This window comes from Lacerta agilis, chromosome 2 (genome assembly GCF_009819535.1).
Source record: "Lacerta agilis isolate rLacAgi1 chromosome 2, rLacAgi1.pri, whole genome shotgun sequence".
Lineage (NCBI taxonomy): Eukaryota > Metazoa > Chordata > Lepidosauria > Squamata > Lacertidae > Lacerta > Lacerta agilis.
Genome location: NC_046313.1, coordinates 54,293,946 through 54,318,830, shown reverse-complemented (window position 1 = coordinate 54,318,830; position 24,885 = coordinate 54,293,946). Strand labels below are relative to the sequence as shown.

At 44.4% G+C, this 24,885-nt stretch overlaps 1 protein-coding gene across 1 annotated transcript; it reads left to right on the top strand.

The window, feature by feature from the left end:
* The first annotated feature begins 2,381 nt into the window (after positions 1-2,381).
* Positions 2,382-23,418, top strand: VDAC1 (voltage dependent anion channel 1). Its single transcript, XM_033140086.1, has 9 exons — positions 2,382-2,574; positions 13,916-13,985; positions 15,074-15,123; positions 15,306-15,458; positions 15,555-15,607; positions 19,212-19,439; positions 20,007-20,157; positions 22,374-22,431; positions 23,139-23,418. The coding sequence occupies exons 1-9, from the start codon at positions 2,461-2,463 to the stop codon at positions 23,228-23,230; spliced, it is 969 nt and encodes a 322-aa protein (XP_032995977.1). The 5' UTR covers positions 2,382-2,460; the 3' UTR covers positions 23,231-23,418.
* Positions 23,419-24,885: the final 1,467 nt, after the last annotated feature.

Sequence of the window (24,885 nt, the reverse complement as noted above, 5' to 3'; positions counted from 1 at the left end):
GGGGTCAGAAAACACCACACTGCACCTTCTCCTCCATTCTGCAAAAAGGGGAGGGGGGAAACTTCAGAAAGGGAAAAAAGAGAGGAGGGGAGTAGACAGAGTTGTCTCAGTGGTCCAGACTCCCGAACAACCGGCAACCCAGTAAGCAAGAGGCTGGCCCCTGACAAGAGGAAGGAAAAGGTCCCACATGAAAAGTGACTGAGAAACAACAACAACAACCCATCACTTCAACAATAAAAATCAAATGAAAAACAAATAACCAACCAGTTGTTTTAAAATCTTTTTAACATTGCATTTCATTGTTAGAACCCAGCCTGGGACTGTAGGGTGAAGGTGAACAACAATAATTTAATAAGAGCAGCAGCAGAACTGAAAAGTCATGGGGCAGGGGGTGGCTGGGGAGGAAGGACAAGGTGGCTGGGGAGGAAGGACCCAAATTCCTCTTTCTACTTCACTGTTCATTCAGGTCCACCCCCCTGCCCCCACAGCAGGGAGCTCTTTCTCTGCTTTCTCTCCTCTCTGCCAGGGTCCCTTAGAAATGAATGTGTTCTCATCCCTCTGCTATTTCCCCCCCCCTCTCTCCACACTGTCCCTGAGTGACCTCAGTGAATTTCATGGCTTACAGAACCACCTCTTCATGGTTCTGTAGGCCACCAGATCCTGCTCGACTTCTCAGCATTCCCTTTCCATATTATTATTATTTATTGAATTCATTAGTCACTTTATCTTGTTCAGGACAACCCAAAGCGATTTACAACTGATATAGTAACCTCCCTATAACAACCTCACATCTCTAACTTGCTTGTCTGGAGAATTTTTACTCTGATCATAAAAACATTAAACTCAATGATCAAAGCTTCTCATTCTCCCCTCCTCTCCAGATCCATCCCTGTTACCACCCACCCTGTTAACCAGGCATGAAGCTTCTTTCTCCTGCTTTCCCTGAATATTCATTCCATTACCATTATGCAACTTCCCTCTATTCTTTGGCGATCATGGTGAGGGTTTGCCAAATGTGTCTCCTCTTAGCTCGTTTCTCCTTTTTGTCCTGAGTTCGTGTTTCTTTCTTCGTTGACTTCCTCTATACAACATGGTGAAAATATGGCCCTTCCTTCCCACTCCCATGCTCTAGTCATCTACCACCTGAGCAGTTGTCACCATTTTCTTTCCCCTATTCCAGTCCCAAGGGGAAGAGCAATACCTATTTATCTACTTGCACTTTGACGTACTTCTGAACTGCTAGGTGGGCAGGAGCTGGGACCGAGCAACGGGAGCTCACCCTGTCACGGGGATTCGAACTGCCAACCTTCTGATCAGCAAGCCCTAGGCTCAGTGGTTTAACCCACAGTGCCACCAGCGTCAGTGTGCATACCGGTAATAATGGGCTGAATGGAACAATGGCCTGATTCATCTACTGCTTCAACCCCCTGCAATGCTAAAGCATCCATGACAGATGGCCATCCAACCTCTGCTTAAAAACCTCCAAGGAAGGAGAGTCCATCACCTTCCAAGGGAGTCCTTTTCACTGTGGAACAGCTCTTAATGTCAGGAAGTTCCTCCTGGTGTTTAGTCCGAATCTCTATGTTTTATGTCCCTAAGGGCTGCTCCCTCTCATTTGATGGCCAGTACTAATGTGGTGGGTTCCCCACTCCTCTTCTTGTGTCTATATGCAGGGCTCCCATTGTCTCCAAGACCTTCAGATATATCCCTTGTGCTTATCTTGCTTGAGGGCTGCCCACGGCCAGAGCCGGACGCTGGTCTAGAGGCTTCACTGGCCTGATTCAGCAGACGCTGCTTATGTTTTTGGACAGCTTCTCCTGTTTCCACCGGGCATTCTTGCCATGCATTTTAGGATATCCGGAATTAACGCCAGCCTTCCGCTGCCTACGTGCGAACGATCCTCACGGATTATCTGGTGAAGCGATCTATGCTCTGCGGCTTTTAACGGATTTCTAGCTGTTTCGTGTGTTCTATTCACTTGGAGACTTGTGTGTGTAAAGCGAGGAATAAATGCTACTAAAGACCTCCATTCCTGAGCGGGAGCTCCGCTTGGATGCGAGGGCCACCGATTTCAGTTGGAGACGAGGCCTTTAACACCACCTCCTCGCCACCCCGTCTCGAACTGCAGCAGCGACCCGGGGCAGAAAAGGCGAGGCGAGGCGATGCGCTAAACCTGAACGATCCGGCGACTCCCGCGGGCGCCCGCCTCCAGTGTCGCGCTTGGCAACCACCGTGCGGCTTAAGACGCGAAAGACGCCGCCCGTGGCTCATTGGCCGAGCCTCTCCCTTCGCCCGGAAAGCCCAGCCCCGCTTCTTCTGCCATCCTACCCCCCTCTCGTCCCCTGCGCTCAGCCTATCCGCGGCCGGCGAGCGTCCGACGGCGGCGCAGTCACGTCCCTCTGCTGGGCGGGGAGGGTCCGTCTGCCTGCCTGCCTGCCTGCTGCCCGTGGCTCTCCCGCGATGCTGGCCTCGGCGCCTGCAAGATCCGCCCCGTTCCACGCCGCCTCCGCCGCCCCTCCCGCCGCCACCGCCGCCGCTCACCAGAAGTCTTGCTGCGGCCACGGCAAAGACACGGTAAGGCGCACGAGCAAGATCGGCCGCTGCTGGCGCCGGGGCTGCAAGCCAGCCTCTCTCCGGGCCGCCGCAGGGATCGGGAGGGAAGGCGAGCCGGGGCAGGCGGCCTTGGCGTGGCTACTGCTCCCTTGCCCGCTGCGGCCGGAGAGAGGGATGCTGGGGGAAGGAGAAGGCTTTGCGCCACTGCAGGCCTTGGGAGGTGGCCGTCGCGAGGATGGCGAGGAGAAATCGCCTTGCCCTCCAGCTCGACCCCTGGCGCCTTGCCCTTTCTATTTCAAGGCCGCGAAGGCTGCCTGATCGGCACGCCGCCGCAGGCCCCGGAAAGCCCTCGACGAAGCCGCCTCGCTTCGCCTCCGCCGCCGCGATGTTAGAAGGGGGTTGCCAGAAGCCCTCTCGCGGGCCTCCTTCGTGCGCATCTGCTTCCCATCAAACCTCTTTCCGTCTCTCCATCCTTCCCTCCCAGAGGTGCCCGGCTGGCCCTTGGACACCTCTTCTTCCAAGCCCGCGCCATCTGCGTGCCAGCCCATCCCCGCCGGGGGCTCCTGGAAGACGGGGACGAGGGGGTCTGGCATTCCCCTTCTCTCCGCGCTCAGCGGTATCGAATTGTAGGTGACCTTCTCGGTGCGCGAAGCGTGCTTTGCGCCGACTCCATGTGCTCTTCCTCACTGGAAAGGCCTCAAGCTGAATGCTCCTTGCCCTCCTGGGCAGCACATACCCAAGGTAGTAGCGAGGGCAGATGGTGTAACTCCGGGGTAGGCCACAGACATGGTAACCGTGGGTTTGGCAAGGTCTAGATGCAGCGCACAGGTAACAGTGTCGTAGCCTTTTCTGGCTACCTGTTAGTGGGTGCTGCTTCCCTCCAGTTTCCTCTTTTCAGGATCTTCCCCTTGACCTCTAAATGCCCGTAATGCCCTTGCTTGTTCTTATATCTGCTGGATGAAGGCAAAAGTTCAATGGGCGGAGAACTTGAAGTCATGAGGTTTTGTCCCAATCGGATGGGTGTATTTGAATGTCTTCAAATGGATGTAGATAATTCTAAAGGAATGTCATTTAAAAAATAAATAGCAATATTTAATTTCAATATTCAAGAGCGTGGCTACATCAAATTCCAGTGTCTGCAATGGGAAATACCTTAATTCTCAGATTGATTTTGATGTGTTTCAAAAGGGCTATCTGAATGTGACCTGTTTTTGCAGCTGATTTTTGCAACCATTATGGCTCGGATGCAGATTGTATATGTCAGAATAAGGATGAAGGTTCAAGTGCACATTTTGTCAAAAGCAATGCAGAGAGATAGCATCCACCTTCAGATACAAATGAGACATACCAGTATGCCCACAGGTTCCTGATTTGGCAGGTGGATAACATGTGCAGAAGTCAGATGTCCTCAGCTGGTTCAGGTTGACTGACTTGAAATCCAAGGGATTGAAGGCTACTATATGAAAGAAGCATGTACACTGTCATATACAAATATTCTGGCTGCTGGTACAGGTGTTGTGTTCCAGACAAGTGTCCAAGGAGCAAAACAGACTCATGCAGTCATTCACATATTACATTTAGCAGATACTGATATCTGTGGGAAGTTACACTGAGGCTATTGTTTTAAAGGGGCTCAATTTGCATATGCCTCTGCTCTTTTAGCAAGGCATATACTAAAGTCTGTAGCAGAAATAAAGCAACACATTTAAAAAGACACCTAGAGGCAAAGTAAGAACAAAATCTAAATCTTAAAACACAAAAGAAGAAGGTATTTTCCTTCCAAACCTGAGCTTCTTGTGGAAAAGTTACTGCAGCATGATTTTCAGCTGATACATATATGATGAAGCTACAGTTAGATTCTTAGCTATATATGCAGATTTAAGAATAATAATAGAGTTCAATGCGACTTACTAGTAAGCTTGTCTAGGATGTCATCCTAAATTTTATACATTATTATTCAGTGAATGCTAATAAAAATAATAAAACCTGCTTTCATCAGGGCAGCGAAACCTGCGGCCTTCCAGATGTTGTTGGACTCCAACTCCCAGCAGCTCTGGTCATCATGGTCAATGTTCAGGCATGATGGGAATTGTAGTCCTGTAATATGTGGAGCTAAAATTGTTTTCTGAATAAAAATCCATGGTGAGTCTGTAAACAAGTTCCCTATCATTTCAGTTGCATGCCATACTGCTGCTTTGAAGGAACATATATTTTAAACACAAAGCTCTGCCCATGCTTTATTTATTTGGGAAATGATACACTCGGGCACATTTGTCATTCCTGTTCTCCTCCTGTATCCTCATCCAGCTAGGGGGTGGAGTCAGAACCGAGTGCTCACAATGCTGCATTCAGATCTTGATAATGAGTATACGAAAGGTACCGGTACATCAAGATTGCAGGATGGATATCACTAGAGAGAAGGCAAAGAAAATCTTCAAATGCACAACATAAAAGCACAGAGAGAACTGTGCACTCACTGTCCTTTTACCACCTATGGAAAGCAGGAGCTGAGTGCAAACTGTTTCTCACCAAGGAACATTAGATGCAAAAGAGGAGGATTGGTACAAGTCAAATACTGACTGTGGGTTGCAAAGATGAGATAGACATGACCTAGGTGACAGTGGAGATAAGATAAGGCTAGCACTGTTAGGAATGGGTTGTGTGTGTGTGTGTGTGTGTGTGTTTATATAGATGTATGGGAGGGATAGTGGCTTGATATATGGAGAAGAAATTTGGTCCATTTTGTTTGTTGTTTATTGAAATGTTTTTAAAAGATACAATGAAAGACGCCCCCCCCCCATTCCCAGCGATGCAGTTAGTGATAACGGACAGGTAGCATTAAGTCTCCAATCTCCCATTTTTCTCCCTGCCCCATGCTTTTCATGTCATTGATGTGTCAAGTTCTGTGCCTTAATTATGGCACAATTTGCAGTTACTACATATATTGATTTGACTATTCTGGTAATCATTTTTTTACAATGGAAAAAAAGATTAAGAGAGAGAGAGAGAGAGAAAAAAAATCAGTGTTGGTGTTGCAGAGGGGGCAAAATCCATCTTTTCAGTCTGCAGAAGATTCCAAGAAATTATGTGGGGTATTTTGAAATGTATATTCCACCCTTCTTTTAATATAATGTATTATTGCTTGTGAGCTGCAAGATCTAAGATGTCTTTCATCAGGAGACTTGGCGACTTTCCACTTCTGCAGTCTGATATGTTTGGCTCTAACTTCTGTGGTGGCCACATCTCTGTGCTTTAGACAAAAATTATTCCTCCGTAATAGGAAACATTTACAGGTGACTGAACAGAACCCCATACATACAGTGTGAACAGTATGTGGACCAAGTTAGCAAATGTAGGATTTCTTCCTCAGCGGGTTATGTATCTAGTTTGAGAGCCACTAAAATGGCTGCTAGCCATAATGGCTATGCTCTGCCCCAGTGGTTGGAGGCAGCAATGCTTCTGAAAACCAGTTGCTTGGAGCCACAGGAGAGGGGAGTGTACTTGTGCTTGAATCCTGCTTGTTGGTTTCCCATAAACATGTGGTTTGCCACTGTGAGAACAGAACACAAGACTAGATGACCCTTGGCTTGACCAAGCAGGCTCTTATGTTCTTATGTAAAAATATTATCAGCAAATGAGTAGCAAGGCATTTTCCTACCACTTCTGTGTGGTCAGGTCAGGTCCCATGCAAAATGTCACTTCAGTCAATATGACTGTGAAGTCTGCATGTGGGTTAGAGCTGGAATTTTATGGAGGTTTGACTGTGGAGCAGGAAGTCAGAACAAATATTAGTCTCTTGAATCACCTTTGTATTTAGTAATATGAATGTGTAAATCTTACTGAGGCTAATATCAGTCATGTTCTGTGGGCTGAAGGGCTTAGGTTTGATTGCTTTCTGCACCTGTTCACACAGTAAGTCAAGGAGAATAAGGTAGGATTCAGTGTGTGTAGAAATTATTTGCTTACAGTAGCTTTGTGGCAAGGTGTGCTACCAGTGTTTGAAATTGGTCAGGCGCCAGCCACATTTTCCAGCTGGCTTTTGACCACTTGCAACCAAGTGAAGATGGACAGTTTTCACACACTAATACCCCATCCTGTAGAATTCTATCTGTTATATTTTATCAGCACAATTGGAATACTTTTTTTTTCTGGAAACATATTGCTTTCTCTGTGCAGCCTAAGCAGCAGCAGTCACCATTAAGAAAAAAAGGTTGGAATGGGCCTCTTATATGTGGACTGTCCCTGGATCAAATCAGTTTTCTTATTTAAGTTCATAGAATCATAGAGTCATAGAATTGGAAGAGACCACAAGGGCCATCCAGTCCAACCCCCTGCCAAGCAGGAAACACCATCAAAGCATTCTCAAGTTCTCAAAGCTCTTGACCTTACTCAAGGTTGTCATCTGAACTAGCCAGATGTTTAACTGAGACTCAATCACAGTCAGTCCATCATTTGGAAAATAAAACTTTAGAGCTGTCTTACCCCAAAATAGCAAGTAGACATTCCGTTTTGGCAATGGCAATCTTGGCTTAAGGAGCCATTTGGCACCTAGCTTATATATCTGAGTTTCTAACACTGTGTGCTGCATCGTGTTGGGAGGGGGGAGGGTTACTGCTAACCAGCAGCAAGAAAGTGATCAAATGCAGCAAGGAAAGCTGAATTACTTGGAGAAAAACACAATATTATGTGATTAAGACCAAACCTGGAAACCTCTTTGTACAAAGCTGCTCCTATTGGGATTGATTGCCTTAGTATTAAACACTGTGTCAAGATCAGCCCTGACATTCTGTAGCTGCTGGTACCTTAGGATTCTGCCACAGTCTCCAGACTCCGTGAAAATGATACATTACTTGTTACTCTTTAACTTTTTTGATGGGGGTCTAAAGCAGTGTTTTTCAACCACTGTTCCGCGGCACACTAGTGTGCCGCGAGATGTTGCCTAGTGTGCCGTGGAGATGGTTGGGATTTCCCCCCCTACTCGGGTGAAGATGTCGCGGTATGGCCATTACGGTGGAGGTGAGTGGCGCGGGTGGAGAAGAGACCGCAGCGACGCCTCTCTTTGGCTCTTTTCGAGGCCCCGCTTAGCTAAATTCGCGGCGCCTAGGAGGGGACTCCCCTCGGGGTAACGGCAGACGGGGCTTGTGGCCGGACCTGGCGGGGTTTGTTTTCCCGCCCTTCGGCGCTACTGACGCTGCGCGGGCAAAATGGAGGCAGCGATGAGATGGGCGGGCTGGTCGAGGGAAGAAGCCGCGAGGGCGGCACCGCGGTGGTGCGTTTGGCGGAGCCGTCGGCGGAGGGAGGGCGGTGCGAGGGTGGAGAAGCGGCGCCGGAGGGCGTGAAGGGCAGTTACCACTGCTTGCTCTTCCTCTGCCGGCTGCCTGCTCGTTGGCGCGCTTTCCAGGAGCCTCTAATAAAGGGAGCGGCGGCCTCCCCCTTTCTCCTTCTACACGCGCCTGCTTAAACTTTTGTGCCCCGAAGTATGTGAAGTGCGCTTCCTATGCGGGTTTTTTTTAATTAATTGCTTTGAGTATCTCGGCTATAACATCCAATTAGATTGACAGAAAAACTAGGCAAAATCTTTTGCGTTGATACAGGGTGTCGGTATAATAGTATTATTTTCCTCCTTGCCGTCGCTTTGACGTGGGCCCTTCCCCGCCCCCTCCATAAGCTGCCAGCATGGATGCTGGAAACTTGCGTTTATGATGGTTGCAGCCCTCCTTTTGCGGTTCAGTGGGAGTGCAGTTTGGCAAGTGAAGTGAACATAGCCTGAAATTGGCTTAAGACTATTAAGGACGTGTATTTTCTTGGAATTTTCCATTAAAAAATCTTTTTTCTTTTGCGGGCACCGGACTGTGTCCTGGGTATGGGGGGTATGTGGGTTTTTTGACATCATCTTCCGACTTCCTTCCCGCCAAAGCACAGTGTGCGCAGCAGCGGAGAGAAGAATTTCTGTTTACTTACTATTTCATAATAGAGTAATTATAAAATACTTTCTTTGTGTTTATTTGATTCCTATTCAAGAGAATTACTTTATATATAGTCAATATAGGCACAGAGTTAATTTTTTTAACATTTTCTAATGGTGGTGTGCCTCGTGATTTTTTTCATGAAACAAGTGTGCCTTTGCCCAAAAAAGGTTGAAAAACACTGGTCTAAAGTCTATTCCTCATGCCTGGCTAGGGTGTGTGGTGGTGGCAAGCGATCTGGGGCTCAAGCAGGAGTGAAGGTCTAGCTAGTACAGAAGCAGGATCCTCAGCTTCTGTACCAGCTGCAGGAGAGGTACTAAGGGCAAGAGAGATGGATCAGCAGCAGAAAGTGGCATGGAGGTGGGTGCCAAGACAGAGGTTGACCAACACCGGAACTTAAGACTGCCTAATGTACATTGGTTTTCACAGCAGAGACTGAGAAGTGTATTCTTACCTATTTCATAAAAATTCATACGCCACCTGGTTGTGAAACAACAGCACCTCAAAGCTGTTTATGAAAGATAAAGCAGTTAAATCAAGAGAAATTTGCAACTATGCTAAAATATACAAAAGTTAAAATACTAAAACAGGTTAAAATGATCTTAACTTTCTAAGCTTGGTCTCAATATGCAGGGAGTTCCAATGGGCAGGTGCTGCCACACTAAACAAATGAGTTCTTACAAACGCAGAACAGGCGTGTTGCACTCGTAGTAGTGCTGCTACTATACCTCTCTCCCCACTTAGTCAGAGGCAATATGCCTTCAAATGCCAGTTGCTGGGAATCACAAGTTGGGAGAATGCTGTTCCACTCAGGGCCTTCCAGTGGGCATCTGGTTGTGCACTATGAGAACAGTATACTGGACTTGGTGGGCTTTTGGCCTGATCCTGCAGGGCTTTTCTTGTGCCCTTAAAATAAGATAAGAAAAGTGTTTTGTTTTTTTAAGACAGCAAATCATTCCTCTTGGTTTAAAAATGAATTGTTCCATGCCCAAGGGTCCAAAACAGTTTCAACTTGTCATCCCTTTGTGGCTATGCCAGGCATAGGCAAACTCTGGCCCTCCAGATGTTTTGAGACTACAATTCCCATCATCTCTGACCACTGGTCCTGTTAGCTAGGGCTGATGGGAATTGTAGTTCCAATTCCCATCAGCCCTAGCCTGCCCGGAGTTTGCCTATGCCTGGGCTATGCAGACTTGTATTTATTTAAAGAGAAAGTTCTTATGCCGTTTTGTTGGTGCTGACCTTTTCTTTTGCCAAAGTGTTGGTGCTGACCTTTAAAGCCCTATACGGCCTTGGCCCAGTATACCTGAAGGAGCATCTCCACCCCCATCATTCTGCCCGGACACTGAGGTCCAGCTCCGAGGGTCTTCTGGTGGTTCCCTCACTGCGAAGTGAAGCTACAGGGAACCAGGCACAGGGCCCTCTTGGTAGTGGTGCCCGCCCTGTGGAACGCCCTCCCATCAGATGTCAAGGAAATAAACAATTATCTGACTTTTAGAAGATGTCTGAAGGCAGCCCTGTTTAGGGAAGTTTTTAATGTTTGATGTTTTATTGTATATTTAATATTTTTGTTGGAAGTCACGCAGAGTGGCTGGGGTGTAAATATTTATTTATTTATTATATATTCTGTGACAGGGATATACAAGAACAAAGTTACTTTTCTTTTAGAGGGAGGCTTCTTAACCCGAGTATGAAGGAACTCCAACCTATTCATGCCAGGTGGTGTTTCCTAAAACAACTAGCTTTTAAAGCTTGCTACCTGACTTTGCTTCCACAACATCTTTTAAAAATGTAATAATCCTATAAATTGCAGAATCATGAGGTGGGGCAACAGATGCCAGAGTTTAGTGTTGCTAAGTCAGGAGCGCTTAACACTGACTTGCGTTTTGTCCCTGCTATTTCAGTCTTGGTGATATCCTTGAACAGGGATTGAGTCATGTGATGGCTTTATCATCTTCAAGGCTGGGATCAGACACTGACATGCAGTTTCACTTATGACCCACTCAGAGTTCACATTCTGAGATCCCAGAACTGATATATTGGGGGCGTTTACAGGCTGCCCTGTTAAGACCCCGCAGCCCCACTCATTAAGCTCATTGAACTTTCAACTTGTGGAGGCCGACAGTTGTCTTTGAGCTACAGCAGGCCTAAAACGATTGATCAGCTCTTGCACAGAGGAAGCAAGTAACTTTTCCTCCCCTTGATGATTCATATCTTAATCGGGGTTAACCACAGAAAAAAACACTGTGACATTGTCTGTTTCAGACACCTGATCCCCTGTGAAGTTAATAGTTGCTTAGAACTCAATTCTCATTAGATACAGGATTATTATTTATATTCCTTAATTTCAGTAATTGCATAAAATGGGATTTGGACACCTCCCACTGCTTCATAGTTATAGTTTAGACTGCTGCATTAAGCTGGCATGTCATGATTGATTCATCACACCGCCATCGCTGACGTTTCCCGTGCTGTGGTGGCTTGCTTGAAAAACCCTGGAGCTGATCCTGGGGACATGGCTTTCTTCAGTTCTGCTTACTGGTGTTTTAGAATGGATTTGTAGCCAGTTGGAATAGAAGTTGTCCTGACTGATAGCTGTCACATCTGAGCACCACGAAAACATCATTAAGGATGTAAAGGAGCTGTTCCAGGTATTGTTTCCTCCAGCTCACACTAGTATAACAGTGGACAAGTACAGCACTGGAGAAGGAGGCCAATGAAGACAAGCTCCTCTGAGAGGAATTTTCTGGTTTTGGAGCAGAGACAGTGCTTGGCGCATGGAAAGATCTAGTCACTCCAGACACCTGAAGAATCTTGAGAGGTCCCTTCTCTGACCTAGTGCTCACATTCAGGTCAACTGCTTTTGAGATCTGTTAACATTACATGGCTCTCTTTTAGCCTTTCACAGTGACAAGTATTGAGTATATGCAGTGGCGGAGAAAGGGGTGTGTGTGGCCCCATCCGGTGTCATCAGTGAGGGGATGTGACAAAATGACACAAACGTGAGTTAAAAAAAATGGGGCTCAAGAAACTTTTTAGTTTAGGCAACAAACGTAACGAAACGCGGCTGGCACTAGGCGCCACACTGCAGGGGCTGGCACTTACCGCGGGGCCTGCTGTGTGCCCAAGCCACACATCTCTCCTGGGAATGATGTGGTGGCTTCGCGCCTGCAGGCTCTGCGCTGCCTGAAACGGCAGCTTGGAGTTTGCGTCTGCCCTCCACCTGTCCATCAGCCACCCTACAGCTGAAGGGCGGGCGGTGGAGAGGTTCCATGCAGCACCCCCTCCCATCCCCATGGGCGGCTTGCCCTGCCTGCAGGACGAACCAGGCACCCGAGCGGCTAGTTACACTGCTGAGTATATGATTCTTGGCCTTTGGGTCTTTCATTTTGCTAAAGATCTGATTAGTTGAGGAGTATCCATTTTAAGTGTACTGAGTTGGGTGGCAGGCTTGGAGCACCCTGGAGACGGTCACAGAATAGTTAAGTTAGTATTGCCTGGGGTTCGTACCTCTCAATCAGTGTACTCTCAAGAATGTTGACTATGTCACTAGGTCAGAAACATTCTTTGTAGTTTGTTTTCATGGTTTGCTTGATGTAGCAGTTCAATTTGAGCCAGAAGAGAGACTCTTGAGACTCTTGACTTATCTAAGAGCAGTATCCAACTCTGGCATGCAACAGCTTGTTGCACTTAGCGCTTCAGGCTGTGAATAACTGCTAAAGTACCTATCTGACATGTGTGCTCTGGTATTTCTCTTGTAAAAGCAAATTGCTTCTGGTCTGGAGCCAAAATAAGCAACAACTTAGTGGTGCTTGCTCCAAAAAGGTTTAGGGACACGCACCATTTGGTGTTCAGCATATCCTCACTTTCCTTACTTTCCTTACTTTTCACTGTGGGAGGCATGCTCTGGTCCATGGGGTCACGAAGAGTCGGACATGACTGAACAACAACAACAACATATCCTTACTTTGCGTTCTCCTTTTTAACAGAATTATGGTAAATCATTCTGTCTGTGAAATATGAAATAGATCCTCAATGTCTGTTGCTTACTGGCAAAATAAATTATTCTGTATATTCTGTTGAGGATTCCTCAACCTCAGCCCTCCAGATGTTTTGAGACTACAATTCTCATCATCCCTGACCACTGGTCCTGTTAGCTAGGGATCATGGGAGTTGTAGGCCAAAAACATCTGGAGGGCCGAGGTTGAGGAAGCCTGTTCTAACCTATGGTGTGCAGCTAGTAGTATACTAATGGATCTTCTAATCCAGGGGTGGCCAACTCCCAATAGACTGCGATCTACTCACAGAGTTAAAAACCCTTTTTTGGGGGGAGCCAGTGATCTACCGGTAGATCACGATCTACAGTACCTGTTGGACATGGCTTTTTCTAATCCATTTAAGAAATGAGGGTGGAATCTTCAGTTTCTACAATAAAAAATCCTGCACCATGTGTAATGAGTCAGATAAGGTGTAAGGCACTGTTGCATATTCATCTGGGTGAAGAGTAAAAGATTTAAGGGTTCATGAGTTGGGCCTGTCTTGGTTATTGCAAGGCAAGTCCACTTACGTGTAACATACCGGCCTTGCAGGAGAAGAGCAAAGATGCTTTAAAATGTCATTTCATTGAGCTCAGTTATAAGATTTGTTAACCTCCTGTGGTTATAGACTTGATTGCTATGAAATGGATCTCTATGGTTCCTGTTCCTAAAGAATGATTGTTTTTAGAATAACTTTTATGTGTTGACATTTAACAAGGTGCTGGATCCAGATCCTAATATTGCATAACTTTGATAGTTTTGTTTGATTTTGCTGACTGTTTCTGCTGGATGCTTTGGGCTTCAAGGCTAGCTGGAAAAGAGAAAAAAAATGCTTAAATAAATGATCCTGTCTCCTTCATTTGTGGAAAGATTTGGAAGAAGGAAAAACATAAAGAGTGAGCTCTGTATTTTTGGGGGGGGGGGGAAGGTGTTGGTAACTCAGCAGATCCAGAGTGACATGTTGTTTCACTTTCACCTAGCAGCCCAGATCATTGTGATCTGTTCATGTAGGAGAACTACTGGTGTTAAGGATCAAGAGGTAAATTAAAGCCCCAGGATTTTTCTTCTTATCTTAATTTTCTCATATATATATATATATATATAGAGAGAGAGAGAGAGAGAGAGAGAGCGATTCAACATTACAAATAAAGGTCACGACAAACTCAGCTCTATTCTTGACTGTGGGGATTGTTTTTACAGTGACCAGTGAGGGGGCATCTCGGTGCTGTAACATGAAAAAGGCTTTAATTAGTACACTTTTTGGTTAACTGATGACTGGACCTGGAATGACAAAAGCACCGTGGTGTTTGGATTATCCACAAAACTATAACTCAAGTGTCTTCTCTCTTTTTTTGGCAGAAAATGGCTGTTCCCCCTGCTTATGCTGACCTAGGAAAATCTGCTCGAGACATCTTCACCAAGGGATATGGTAAATATTGCCACAAGGAAATGGGTGGTCTTTCACTGGTTATCTGGGTTGTTGATTACTAGGATTTCACACAACTATAATTGCAGTTTCTGGCCAGTTGTGTGTGTTATGGATCATAGTCAATATACATAGATCAAACTATGCCCTATGAATACTGTAGGTCTTTCCCAATATGCACTAGCTTCTGGGCATCATTCAACTCACTTAGTAAACCTTCTGATTAAAGATGCACAGGACTTCTCTGTCCGTATGTATTTATGAGTATAGCTCAGGTCCTTCAAGGTGTAAAGTGCAGCAGAGGGATGCAAAGAATTGTTCTCAGATGCAGCTCCCACTTGTAAAAGCCTATCTAAGCCCATCTAACTGTATATCTGGAGGCAGCGTTGGCAATTGCGTACAGTATTTTTAAATTATTTTTCAGTGGCAGAGACAAGGGGAGACATGTCCCTTTTTTGACCAGACTGAATTAACAGTTTTATCCAGCTGCTGTCAGCCTGAGTAATCAGTCTTGTCACTTCACTCTGCAACCTGTGGAAGGGAATAAATTTGGGCCAAGTCCCAGAATTTGTGTACTAAAGATGGTGTTGTGCATTTGGGGTTTTCTTTTGGGGTATTTATTTCAGCAATTCGCCTTCTGATCCTTTGAAGAAAACTGTTTGTGTGCTGTTAAATATATCATGGAATCATGGATCTCATCATGTGTTCCCCAAGATTCATTTTATTTATAGCCTGTCTTTCTTCCAGTACTGCCTCACAACATGAATTAAAACAGATACAACTGAAAACACACCAATCAATAGAAATATAGAGAAATGCTGCAAATAGTCACATCTAGCTCAGTTTACTTCTTGCAGGAGCAGCAGCATAAGTTTATCATGTTTATGCTGATTGTCCTGTGGCTAGATAATATATTATGTTTATATAATCATATTCCACCTTCCTGCAAGCTGTAGAAATTAGTGTAGCTTCTTAAATGTTTTTATTCCTGCATAGAAGACTTACATTTTATGAAAGTTCAATCAGAAACACTGCTTGCCCCTGCCCCAGATGGTTATTGACTTCATTCTGGCTCATTTATATTTTCTTAGGATTTGGCTTAATAAAGTTGGATTTGAAAACAAAATCTGAAAATGGACTGGTGAGTAGAGAAAGACCAAACATGATTTTTTCATGTCACTTTAATTGACACTTCCAATAAAGCAAGATTGACTTCCAATAAAGCTAGCTGCCACCTGTCTACTTGCACAGGGGCCTGTATATTTTTGTAACTATGTAAGGTGGCTTTGTGAAAAACAATTTCACCCTGCATTTTGTCCTTAGGAATTTACAAGCTCAGGTTCAGCAAATACAGAAACAACCAAAGTTTCTGGAAGTTTGGAAACCAAGTACAGGTGGACAGAATATGGCTTGACATTCACAGAGAAGTGGAACACAGACAACACACTAGGCACAGAGATAACTTTAGAAGATCAGGTGAGTGTTACATTGAAAGATGGCAGTTTTTCAACTCTTTAAGCAGTCATCCTTTCAAACTATAAATGCAATTGGTGAATTTCTTTTTCTGTTCAGCTTGCACATGGACTGAAGCTGACCTTTGACTCCTCATTCTCTCCTAACACTGGGTAAGGAGTGGGTACATTCATACAGTAGAATAACCTTTTTTGTTGTTGTTAGTTGCAAGCTTAATTTGCTTTATCTTTCCAATCTGGGCTTCATTAGTGATTATCCTTTGTGTGCAGTCATCTCTCCCCTTTTCATGAAGGTCTTCTCTTTTTGCAAACTTAAGTGTGGTGCTATTTAAAATAGTTAATCACTTGAGCTAGTTGTCATAACTGTTGCTAATTTCGGCCTAAGATGCACATGTGGGTGTTATAAAGGCAAAATACATCTTCCAACAGCCTGTAGTGCAAAGTCTATTTAGTGCTACTTAACATTAACTGCCTCACTCTTTACCACTAAGTTGTGCTATTTGGGATGCCTCCTCTTCTCCTGCCCCAGCTGGATTTCTGGCCTCCATTCTTGCAGGCTGTAATGCTAGATGCCTTTGGTTGGATGAAAGGTTTCGATGCTGTGGTTGTTTCCTGCATGTTATGTGGGCCAGGAGGATTAAGCAGCTGGGAGATTATACGTACTTAATATTTGTGTGTGCGCGTCTTCATTTTTATCATCCTTTCTAAATGCTCCTGATGTCAGAATGTTGCACAGCTAAAAGTAGCGCATTGCATTTCCAGTAATCAGGGCTGCATTCATTATGCATGGTGTCCCTTTCCTGAGTTGTGGATGTTCAATCTCAGAATGATTACTGAATATCTGCTCCATAGCCTTCACATTTGGCTTTGCAGCATCATTACAAACTCAGGTTTTACTAGCAGTTCTTACCTGGATGGGAATAAAAAATGTAAAATGACAGAGCACCTTTGCTGAAAGCACCAGGGGTTAATGTGGCATCCACCTTAGCATTGACACGAAGCTCTAAATCAGACATCCACTAAAATTATTAAATTATATAGATCCTTTTAATTACTGGTGTGATTTTTAAAATACCCATTTGGGAATTAGCCTTTTTAAGGCCCAATTTAGACATGGTGTTAAATGCACCTCTTGGTTGTTGCATATTTTTTGTTTCAAATTGGGGTGTGTGTGATTCGCTTTGGGGACTGCAGAATGTAGGAAAGGAGTGGTTTCGCTCCTTCCTCCTTCACCATTGCGCTAAATAAAATTCCTCTCTGCAGAGCTGCTATTCACCCAAGACACAGGGAACACTGATTTTCATCAGAACCACAGTGGCAAAGAAAAGAATCACCTCCCCACTCCCACATCACAGTCCTGATGAAAACTGGTCTCCCTGCACTTGCCATTAGCAATGAAAGGACAAAAGTTGCCACAGCATGTTGTGTGTTTAGTGTTGCGTTAAGTGTGGCCCTTCGCAACCCAGTTTCAGAAGGTGCATTTTCAAAACAGCTGAATTACTGATAACAGAGTGAGGAGGGCTACATCTTAAAGGCGGGTAAGACACAGAGCCATAAATCCCCTTTCCAAGTGAGTGGGTACTGAAAGGAATGCTTGTGTGGACTGGACTCCAGCGACAGGTAATCCTTTCCACTAGGAGTCCTCCATTCTTTCTTTGGGGGATGCCTTCCTGTTGTCTCATTGGTGGCACAGCAGAAACCACACAAGGGAGCGATGAACCTCAGTCCTGTCATTCCCTTGGTGCAGGTGTTTGCAGACTTTGACTGACCCTCATAACCAATCAAAATGTCATCAGCAGCCACACCTCTCCCCTGACCTGGTAGCTTGGAGCACCTCTGAAGCCCAGTATGAGGTCAAAGGAGACCCTCCCCCATCCATCTTTCACATTGGGATGGGATAACCTGTCCCTGATTTCCGCAGAGGTGCTAGGGAAAGCTGCACAGAGCAGACTGGCTTTTTGCATGCTGGGATAACGCCCCAGCGTATCCACTGGCTTCAGTGGGGAAAGACCCAGCTCTCCTTTTATAACTGGGTCCCTTGATGGAGTTTGGGAGTTGAAAGAGAGGGTGTGTGACATGCCTGGCGAAGAAAGCTGGGGAATGGCTGAGGAAGTTTTTCCTGTGGCTTCCAAGCAAGACCGCGGGGCGGATGGGAAGTGAAGAAGGAAGATGTTAGTTGGGACTGTTTATGACTTTCCCTTTCTCCATCAGTGCCACACAAGCATCCTTTAGGGAGGGAGTATAGTTCAGAGGTACAACCTGTGCTTCACATGCAGAAGGACCCAGTTGAATGCCCAGCACCGACCTAATGGCCTAAGGGTCTGAGTATAAGGCATTTTCCCTTGTTCCTTGCATGCACAGCATCTCCAGCTAGGTCAGATAACAGGTAATGGGAAAGTGCTACCTGAGACTGTGATGAGCCACTGCCAGTCAGTCTAATCAGTTCTGGGTTAGATGGACAAATATTTTAGCCTAATATTAGGCAGGTTCTTGCCCATATAATGCTGCTTAAAAAAAAGTCACACTGTTCAGGAGTCACAAATGTCAGAAATGCATGTCCTTTGAATTAATCCTAGGGAAAATGGAGGTAGGCCAGCATCCCTTGAATTAATTATGTGGTTAAGTGACACCATTGATATAAATGAAGTAGTGAAAGCGTTGCTTGATAAGGACTGGTGTGCGTTACTGATAGCACCTGCCTTCAGTGAACCTTGAACTGTGATCTCTTGAGGTGGCTCTGAGGTTTGCCTCTTCTCCAAACTTGAAATGGAGGCGCCGGTACGTGAAAGAGGGATATGTCTGCCAATTAATGTAGCAGTCACCCTCCTGGGGTGTATGTCATGAGCTGCTACACCTGGGTTTTGGTCTTGGATCATCTCAGTGTTCCATTTGGCTTCAGTGTAAATATCCAGGTTAAAAGAAGGCTGGATGAGTTAAGAGGGAAGACTGTGGTTGATGGATAACAGATAAAAAAGTAGGTCCTTAATTTAACCAGCATGTGGAAGGGTGCCTGGTGATAAAGGCATTGCAAATAAAATGTTTGCCAACCATCAGTTTTGAGTCAATATCTTCAGATAATGTTCCAAATAATTTTCCTAACCTACTGCATTGATCATTAGTTCCCTGTATTGAAATAGTGCAGTGCCTGTTTCAACAGCTCAAAACAGGACTGATTGCTGGTTAGAATCATAGAATTGGGACCTCAAAACCATCTAGGTCAGTCCCTGCTGATGCAATAAATTTGTTGCTGTAGCCTCCATGATAGGTGGCCATCCAGTTTTTGTTTTAAAAGCTCTAATAATGGAGAGGCTGAAAAAATTGGCCTACTTGTTTCAGCCACCAGGTGCATGATGCATGATGAGGTAGCATCTTAAGATAGCTTATGCATGGTGACTGTAGCATGTCAAGTCGCTCAGCATACAACAAAAGGGGTTAATTTGTGTTGGCAGTCTCCATGCTACTGCTAAAGGTTTCTAGTGGCAAGAACATAAGAGAAACCTGCTGGATCACGTCCATGACTCATCTAGTTGAGCGTTCTGTTCTCAAAGTGGCCAACCAAAATGCCTCTGGAAAAAACCACAAGCAGGATCAGAGCACAGGAGGACTTCCCTCTTGCAGTCTCCAGCAAATTATATTGAGAAACATCTCTGCCTCCAACTGTGGAGAATGTGTGGGACTGGTACATAGCAGTGAGGGGGAAATAGCTTTAGAATGCATGGATTAAAACGAGTAATATAAAGCATGGTTTTCCTTTTAGGAAGAAGAATGCTAAAGTCAAGTCTGGATACAAGCGGGAACATATCAACTTGGGCTGTGACATGGATTTTGACATCGCTGGTCCTTCAGTACGTGGTGCCTTTGTCATCGGCTTTGAAGGTTGGCTGGCAGGTTACCAAATGACTTTTGAGACTGCTAAGTCCAGAATTACTCAGAGCAATTTTGCTGTTGGTTACAAGACCGACGAATTTCAGCTTCACACCAATGTGTAAGTACTGGCAAGATTGCACACTGGAAAGCATTGTAAGAAAAGAAAAAGGCTATCAAGCTGGTGAAAAGGAAGGTGATACTGTTTCTTTATCAATAACTTGGATGCTTTAAACATCACTACGTGCTTTGGTAGGAGGAAGGTTGCATTTTCACTTATCCAAATTTATATTTATTCAAATATATATATGACCTTCCAGATCATTTCTAAATCTAGCTCTCCAAAACCCAGATGAAGGATTTTGGAGATCTGGGTTTAGAAATGATATGGAATGGATGACGGACTGATGTTCACACTAATTTATTGAAGAAATAAAAAATGTGAAAGGATGCTGTTAATATATTTCCTTCATGTGTTTTATTAAGCACTATGTATAATTGATTGTAATCGATCTTACAGCAGTGTACAAATGATGAGAAGCTAAACAATATAAACATTAAAAAAGAGTAAAAGCACAGCATCCAACCATTAAAACAATTCAGCAGCAAATTATAAACATAACCATGCCTAGGCTTGTACTCTTCCCACAAATGACTGTACGATAAGGTATGAAAAATGTTCTTACAGGAATGACGGCACAGAATTTGGAGGTTCCATTTATCAGAAGGTGAATAATAAATTGGAAACTGCCGTCAATCTTGCTTGGGCAGCTGGAAATAGCAACACCCGCTTTGGAATAGCTGCCAAATATCAAATTGACTCAGATGCATCTTTCTCTGTGAGTAATATGTGGGCACTCATTTTCATTGAGATTTTTATTCCGTTATAGAAGTTGACTGCTTAATTCTCCTGGAACTCTAAGACCATTTAACTAAAATTTCCAGAAGCAGTTCAGCTATGCCAGCTTCCCAGCAGGTGGGTTTCTGTTGCTTCCTGCAAGGGGCAAGGTGGTGGGGAGGTTGGTGCAGTGCAAAAGCATCAGCAGAGCCAGTCCTGCGCTTCTGCCAATGCACAGACCTTCCTGCTTCCCTCCCCTCCCCTCCTGGTGAGCAACAGCAACCCATCTGCTGGGTCATCTACCTCACCTGGTAATCACTGCTTTCTCTTGCTTCACTTATCAAGCGATGTCCAGGCAAGGAAAGCAGCCCTGAGAGAAAGGAGACACTCGCACCTCGGTACCTCTCATAAATACTAATCCTTTTTTGTTTCCATTTGCTTTCCCCTTGATGTCACCTTTCTACATTTATATCGCCTAGTTATTCAGCTGTATTCAGATACATTGGGTGTTAACAACGTGGACACGTTGATAAGAAACAAGAAAACAGATTGTGTGTGTGTTTTGAACTGGCAGTACTGCAAGAGCTGCTGCACCTGTGTCTGGCTCGTTCTCTCTTCCATCTGATGACTCGAGTTCTGAGGCTAGGCTGAGGCAGATTTAGGAGAGTGCGACTGGTTCGCCCGCACTGGGCACCGAGCTGAGAAGGTGCTGCAACAATGACTTAGAACGGAAGGCAAGGGGGGCACTGAATTTTGGTGTCACACAGGGCGCTGCTGATATCTGAAAGCCACTGGGGCAAGGAGGAGGAGAGGGCCTTCTTGGTGGTGGTGGCCGCCCTGTGGAACGCCCTCCCATCAGATGTCAAAGAAATAAACAACTACCTGACATTTAGAAGACATCTGAAGGCAGTCTTGTTTAGGGAAGTTTTTAATGACTGATGTTTTAATGTATTTTTAATCTTTTGTTAGAAGCTGTCCAGAGTGGCTGGGGAAAGCCAGCCAGATGGGCGGGGTATAAATAATAAAATTTTTCTTATTCTTATTCTTATTCTTATTATTTGCAGACATATAGGGTTGTGTCCAATGTTAGTTCTACTCTGAGTAGCCCCATTGAAATGAATACACATTGCTAACTTAAGCCCATTAATTTCACCACTCCACGTAAAATTTAGTTGGGTACAACTCATAACATTTTTTATTTTATTTTAAATCTCTGCACCTGAAAAAAACCTCTACATTTTCCTTCCTGGGGATTTCCCCCCCTTCCTGGGGGTGTTTTATCGTGTTTTTAATATTCTGTTGGAAGACACCCAGAGTGGCTGGGGAAACCCAGCCAGATGGGCAGGGTATAAATAATAAATTACACACACACACACACACACACACACACACACACACTTACTTACTTACTTATTTACTTAAGCCCTGCATGTAGCTTCAGTAGCACTGATGCTTTAAAACACTGGTCTTTACTATGGTGGCTGTGGCTCTGTCCTGCTCGTTCCACTTGTGGACAGGTGCCTGACATGGCCCCACTGGGGAGGGCAACGGGGGTGGGCAGTAGAGGCATGAGGGCAGGGTGAAAAGCAGGATCGAATAGGTAATCAGAGCTGTGGTAGAAGTTGATGACCCCTTTCATTAATTATCTCCATGGTTGGAATAATGCTTGACGCACCTGCAGCAGAGTGGAAAGCGAGGGCTCTCTCGTTCAAGGTCAGCCTTCTGTATTTTGGCTGCAGTATAGAGGCTGGCTAGTAACTGGATGACTTGCAGAGAGCTTTTAAAGTGATTCCTGGCAGCAAAACATCATGCTCAGCCTTAGGTTCAAATTTATCAATGGGTGGATGGGTGGGGCAGTATAAGTTTCCATTTGCTTTCCTTTTACACTGGCAGCAAGCCAACATCCTAAGTTCATTCTACTTGTGCCATTTGAGCTGCAAGCCACAATATTTTACTGATCACCTGGAGAAAACTTTTGTTCAGCAAAAGTAAAGAGTTTGTTAGGAAATGCATTAGTAGTCTTTTGCACACTTAGCTGATGGGGATGGGCAGCGGTGGGGAGACCCATTGAACTCAACAAGACCTGCATTTTCAAATAAACATCCACATGCTTTCTGAATTCCCAATTTTCTCCCCCTGAGCAAATAAACTGTCATTTCTGTTTGCCACTGATCTGCAACAAGAACTTTGAAAGATATCTTCACTTTTGTTTTTCAGGCTAAAGTGAATAATTCCAGTCTGATTGGTTTAGGATATACTCAGACTCTGAAGCCAGGTACGCAAGGAATAGAATTGCTGCTGACCTTTTGTGTCCAAATGGTTATGGTAGAAAATGGCATGTGTGTTTTTGTTGTATGCCTGTGCTATGTGGAAAGCCTGATTATTCTTCAACCCTAGGGATCAATTCTTTCAGGGTTTATTTTTTATCTAAATTTGAATTCTCCTAGCATCTTGTGAAGGCGACTGAATGCCACTCGATCTGTTTTTTTATGATATTTTTGTTGTTGTACTTCCTCAGATAAATTATTGCCACTACAGTGTCAATAACATTAAATCTAAATTGACTATCTGATCAGTCTATGTAAGAATTATGGATAATTGATCGTGCTTTAGTGTAGTCTTTTGCTTGGATCAAATCTAAAATACTAAAAGAGGGCGAGTCAAAGGACAGTGTTGCTAATGCTGATATCACAAGGAATGGTGAGCAAATAGCTTAGTGAGGGGGGGTGTTTTTTTGTAGTTGTACTGAAGTTATGGAACCACCGTCCTATATCAGGAAAGTATTAATTAACCCTTTATATCCATTGTATGTCTAGTTCTCATACATCTCTCAAATAGGGTTCCCAAATGTCCAGAATTTCCCGGAAATAGCCAGAACATGGCAGTCGGAAACGGTGTCAGGGCGGAAATCGCTGTCAGATTGTATGCATTGCCCTTATGTTCCTAAGTATGAATGCTCATGTCTTCTCTCTCACTATGCAGGTATTAAATTGACATTGTCAGCTTTGTTGGATGGGAAGAATGTCAACGCAGGTGGCCACAAACTAGGTCTAGGACTGGAATTTGAAGCATGAAAGAAGGAATTGTACCACCATTATTTCTGGTGATTAATTCTGAAATACTATACAGCATAGCTACCTTCCGAATTTAGTGTACTTTTCAATGTTTTATGTCTGGGATGCAATTATTGCCATGTGTCAGTCATGTTGAACCTGGTTAAAGAAGGCTAAGCTTCAAAGTGTGTGTTTTCAGAGAAGGCTGGTGATGCTTTTTTTTTTTCTTTTCTCCAGTTCCAGGCCTTTTTTTTGGGGGGGGGGGGGAATTTTGCTTATTACAACACCATACTTACCAGCTATTAATACGAAGGTCTGATTCTTGTCTTGAACCTTTTTCTTAAGATGATGGTTCCTGAAATGGTGGAGACATTTGGAATTCATGCTATGAGAATGCCAATCCATCCAAGTGCTTGGGAAGCTCCTTTTCCTGTCACTTGAATTAGCAGGCTTTCATTCTGTGATGGAGTGTTCAAATTTGTCTGATAAGGGGCTGCTCAGGCAGATGCATCGCACACGTTTAAGTCTTACTTAGTTCTCCCTCCTACACCAACAGCTTGTCCTTGGAGTGCTTTAGAGTGTTCACTTCGTATAACTTTGGCGTGTAGAAAGTTTGATGTGACTCAGCCAACACCACTTAAAAATCACACCCCGTGTTGTGGTTCTTTCCCTTGCACTCATTATGGAAAAGCTTGTACAACAGAGCCATAAGCAGGGAAGTCTTTTGTAACTGTAATCACCTAGTGATATTGCATTAAACGAGATGGACTTTGTTTTTATCACTTCTTCTCCTCTCTCTCTTTAGCAGTTTAATGGTTACATCTTCAGTCTTCCATCTTTTTGTGTGTGGCATTAGACCCCAAAATGCTGTACTGGACACCACTTAAAATGAAACAAACAAGCAAACCCAACTTGAATAAAACATTGAAACTTCATCTCTAATTGTGTCTGTTTTCCTAAATAGTTTAGCATCCCCATCTGTGTTCTTACAAAATGCAATGGCTGCATTTCTCTTGACAATTTACAGGTGTTCCCCCCCATCTGTTGTAAGACAGAACAAACAGATGAGTCAATATCCCAGTAAAGTCCTCAGTATGAAAGCTTTTGGTTATTATAGAGACAAATGAGACCCACCCCCCATGTTGCAGTCACTTTCTAACAGGTATACTAACTAGTCATATTCTCCTATATGGCAGTTCAAGACTCCCCACTGTTTCCATGGTTTCTTTTCCATTTTGTCCCTCAACATTTCATGGGATAATCCACCCTCATTTGGATTCAGGTTTTTTTTTTGGGGGGGGGTATGTGTGTATTTTTTCCTTGTTAAGTTTAAAAGAATTCTGCAAACCTTGGGATTCCCCAAAGCATGCTGATATCTCCCCCAGTGTCCATGGAGTTAATATACACAAAAAATGTAGGTCTGTGTCTTGAGGAACCTTTGGTATGGGGTAGGCATTGTGGAAGATGGAGGAATGGAAGGAACGAGAGCCTGGGTGACACAAGAGATGCATATTAGACTTTCTACTGTGGTATTACAAATCTGTTTGAATGGTCTACCCTTTCCCCTGCACTACGATTATAGTTGCTTTCATCACAATCAATGCACATGATGGAAAAAAAGTACATTCCTTGGAGTTTGTTTATAGCCTTATCAGCAAATGAATAACCTTGACAGA

What these genes read in the sequence shown, in the direction of transcription:
- VDAC1 (XM_033140086.1), top strand. Translation starts at nt 2,461, where the DNA reads ATGCTGGCCTCGGCGCCTGCAAGATCCGCCCCGTTCCACGCCGCCTCC. An exon ending in CAAAATCTGAAAATGGACTG is followed by an intron (nt 15,124 to 15,305) that starts GTGAGTAGAGAA and finishes TTTTGTCCTTAG; the next exon opens with GAATTTACAAGCTCAGGTTC. An exon ending in ACTCAGATGCATCTTTCTCT is followed by an intron (nt 20,158 to 22,373) that starts GTGAGTAATATG and finishes TTTGTTTTTCAG; the next exon opens with GCTAAAGTGAATAATTCCAG.